This window comes from Cordyceps fumosorosea (assembly GCF_001636725.1).
Source record: "Cordyceps fumosorosea ARSEF 2679 chromosome Unknown scaffold_1, whole genome shotgun sequence".
In the NCBI taxonomy this organism is placed as follows: domain Eukaryota; kingdom Fungi; phylum Ascomycota; class Sordariomycetes; order Hypocreales; family Cordycipitaceae; genus Cordyceps; species Cordyceps fumosorosea.
This window is the reverse complement of record NW_017387301.1, coordinates 1,042,603-1,045,421: the sequence shown is the minus strand read 5'-3', so window position 1 is coordinate 1,045,421 and position 2,819 is coordinate 1,042,603. Positions and strand designations below refer to the sequence as shown.

General features: G+C 56.5%; 2 protein-coding genes across 2 annotated transcripts; both read left to right on the top strand.

Annotated features, from left to right (window-relative positions):
- Window positions 1-865: 865 nt before the first annotated feature.
- On the top strand, window positions 866-1,768 carry ISF_00347 (hypothetical protein; the record flags this gene model as incomplete). Its single annotated transcript, XM_018843954.1, has 1 exon — window positions 866-1,768. One exon carries the CDS (start codon window positions 866-868, stop codon window positions 1,766-1,768), a length of 903 nt encoding a protein of 300 aa, XP_018708404.1.
- Window positions 1,769-2,383: 615 nt separating this feature from the next.
- ISF_00346 (hypothetical protein) lies at window positions 2,384-2,782 on the top strand (the record flags this gene model as incomplete). Its single annotated transcript, XM_018843953.1, has 1 exon — window positions 2,384-2,782. The coding sequence occupies one exon, from the start codon at window positions 2,384-2,386 to the stop codon at window positions 2,780-2,782; it is 399 nt and encodes a 132-aa protein (XP_018708403.1).
- Between the last annotated feature and the right edge of the window lie 37 nt (window positions 2,783-2,819).

Here is a 2,819-nt window from a genome sequence, read left to right as displayed (position 1 = left end):
TTTTTTTTTTTCGTCCTTTGATTTCCCTCTCTTTGATTTGCCCACACCCGGCCAGACGCCTGACACCGTTGGGGCCCCTCCCCACCAACAAGCACACACACACGCACATACACGCACACGCCCTCGCCTCGTCGGGAAACCACCAGCCATCCAGCCGAAGCATCTCGAATTGGCGTGTCTCTCCCATGTCTTGTCTTGGGCTTGATCCGTCATGCCCCTGCCCGACCATGCGGCCTCGCTAGTTACACACGCTCTCTCACATTGCGCGTTGCCGCCGCCCCGGTACCTGCTATGCCACCTCCCGACTCCTGGGGCGTGTCCACCCCAGGTTTTGCCGTCGTCGTCGTCGTCGTCGTCGTCTTCCTCGCCCGGGTTGTGTCGTCTTATTAGTCGCACATCTTGCTCCTTGCTTGCAGGCCGCCCATCTGCGACTGGTATTAAAGTCCAGATCCGCCTCCGATCCAGTTACTTTTCTGGTGGACTCAGAAAACACGCCCTGTATCAGACAATCCACCCACTCGGATAGCTTTCCTTCTTTACATATTTCTTCCTCCTTGTCCTCCTTTCGTCCCCTGTTCTCTCCCCCCTTCTCTTCCTCTATTACTCTCTCGATCACACATCTTCTGTCCCGCCAACAGCCAACCCGCCGCCACAACGCATAGCGAGACCATTCACATAGCCCACCATCTCGACTCAGGACCAACAACACCGCGTTTCGAGACCTTGCGTGCAAGTCGCATGCACCACGCGCATAGACGTGCATCACCACCCACCACCTTAACACCATTCTAATCTTGCATCGATCATCGAGATTGCTCGGCCCACCTACACTTGCCCGTCACTTTCGTCAATGTCGTCGTCTACCATGATTGCCTTGCCTAGTCCTCCTGGCGCTCATAAATATCGACGATCCAACGCCTCTGCTGCCGACTATCCAAGTCCCGAGTCTGTCCACGATACCTACCAAAGGCACCAGTCCTATCAACACAGCCCACCACCTCACTATCAACATCAACAACCTCAACAATACCAGCAACACAGCCCCCACCAGTATCATCACCAGGCACCACAGCAATACCATCAGCAACATCACACAAGTCACTCGCGTCAGCATTCGCGTCAACACTCGCAACACGTCGCCTCCCCTCCCCTCCGACAATCTCAGCAGTATCATTTGCCATCACCGCAGTCACCATCAACCTCCGCCATGCCGTCCGGAATTGAACGTCTGCCAAACGCTGTCAAGAGCAAGGTCTATGGTGATTTAGACTACCAGTCTCTTATTCAGTTGTCCGGCACTAATCGATATTTCAACCGCACGGTTGATCCTCAAAACATGGCCGACCCGGCTGACAAAGCTCAATTCGTCATGAGAGCCGCCAAGGACTTCCCGCAGCACCGGCCTAGTGAAAAGGGCCACGACTACAAGCCTGGAAACTTTGAGTGCTATGTCTGCTTCCGGGTCCGCTCTCCCGAGCACTTTGACATGCTGCAACCCCAGCATGCCTATGTCGACGCCCACGGCCACCTGGTGACGGATCGCGACCCTCAGCCTGGCCGAGACAGGCAAATTTCTCTGCGACGTTTCTGCATTGAGTGCGGTGTTCGCGAAGGTCTCCACGCTCCCTTTGACTGCCTCACCACTCGCACCGGCCGCGATCTCTGGGTGTGCAAGTGCCGACGAATCTGGGCCAAGCCGGGCTGCCTGCGCTGCCCAGACTGCCGTGCAGACTGCCCTCTCCGACCCAAGAAGAAGTATGGCTTCTAAACTCGCCACGTCTTTACATTCCACCTTGTATTCTTTGGACTTTCCTTTGGGGCGCCTGTCCTTTTTCTTCGCTCCAAATTGTTTAATCGATCACGCACTGTCGACATGTTCATCGGCTGTTGTATTATCCATACAAAAAATCGGGAAAAGGTTTTCTTTGGTTAAAAAAAAGATTGATACCTGTGACTCAAGCAGGCTTCTGGAAAGTCATGCATTTGAGCCAACACGGTTAGTTTTCTGTTTGGGCGGGTATTATACACTGGCATAAAACTGTACAGACATGCAGTTTCTCGAGGAGTTGTCTATTTTCCATGATTGTATTTTACTGGTGATTTTGGGCGCAATAGAGGGGATGAAAATAGATATAGCGAGTAAATCAAAACTTTGTACATAACGTGTTTATACGCCAGAACATGTGAATCAAATCACTTTGAGGAGGCAAACAAGGCCATCGTTTCCTCAGGACTCTCACTCGGGACTGTCACTTCCTCACTTCCTTGCCCGACGCTCGTCAACCCTCTCCCCTTATCAACCCTCATTCTTCGTCAATCCTCCCTCCTCCCTCTCAACTCTTCGTCAGTCCTCCCTCGCCGCCACCACCCCTCGCTCACAACAATGGACACTGACACCGCCGCCGCCGTCTTCGCCCTTCCCACACCGCCGACCTCCCCCGAGAAGCCAGCATCAGAAGAACCAACTACGCCATCGCCGCCATCACCGCCATCGCCGCCATCACCGCCATCGCCGCCGCCGCCGCCGCCGCCCCCCGGCAAGCCCTTCGCCATCCGCCCCTCCCCGACCGGCGGCCTCGGCGCCTTCGCCACCCGTCCCCTCCCCCCCGGCACCCTCCTCCTCGAGGAGGCCCCCCTCTTCACCTGCCGCCGCGCCGGCATCTTCTTTGCCTTTTCCCGCCTCCGCCGTCGCCGCCAGCGCAAGGCCCTGTCCCTCCACGCGAGCGACCACTTCAAGCCCGGCACGCCCTGGCTCGAAGCCGTCTGGGACACCAACAGGTAAGCAGCGCCCCCCCCCCCCGGGGGGGGGGGGGGAGGGC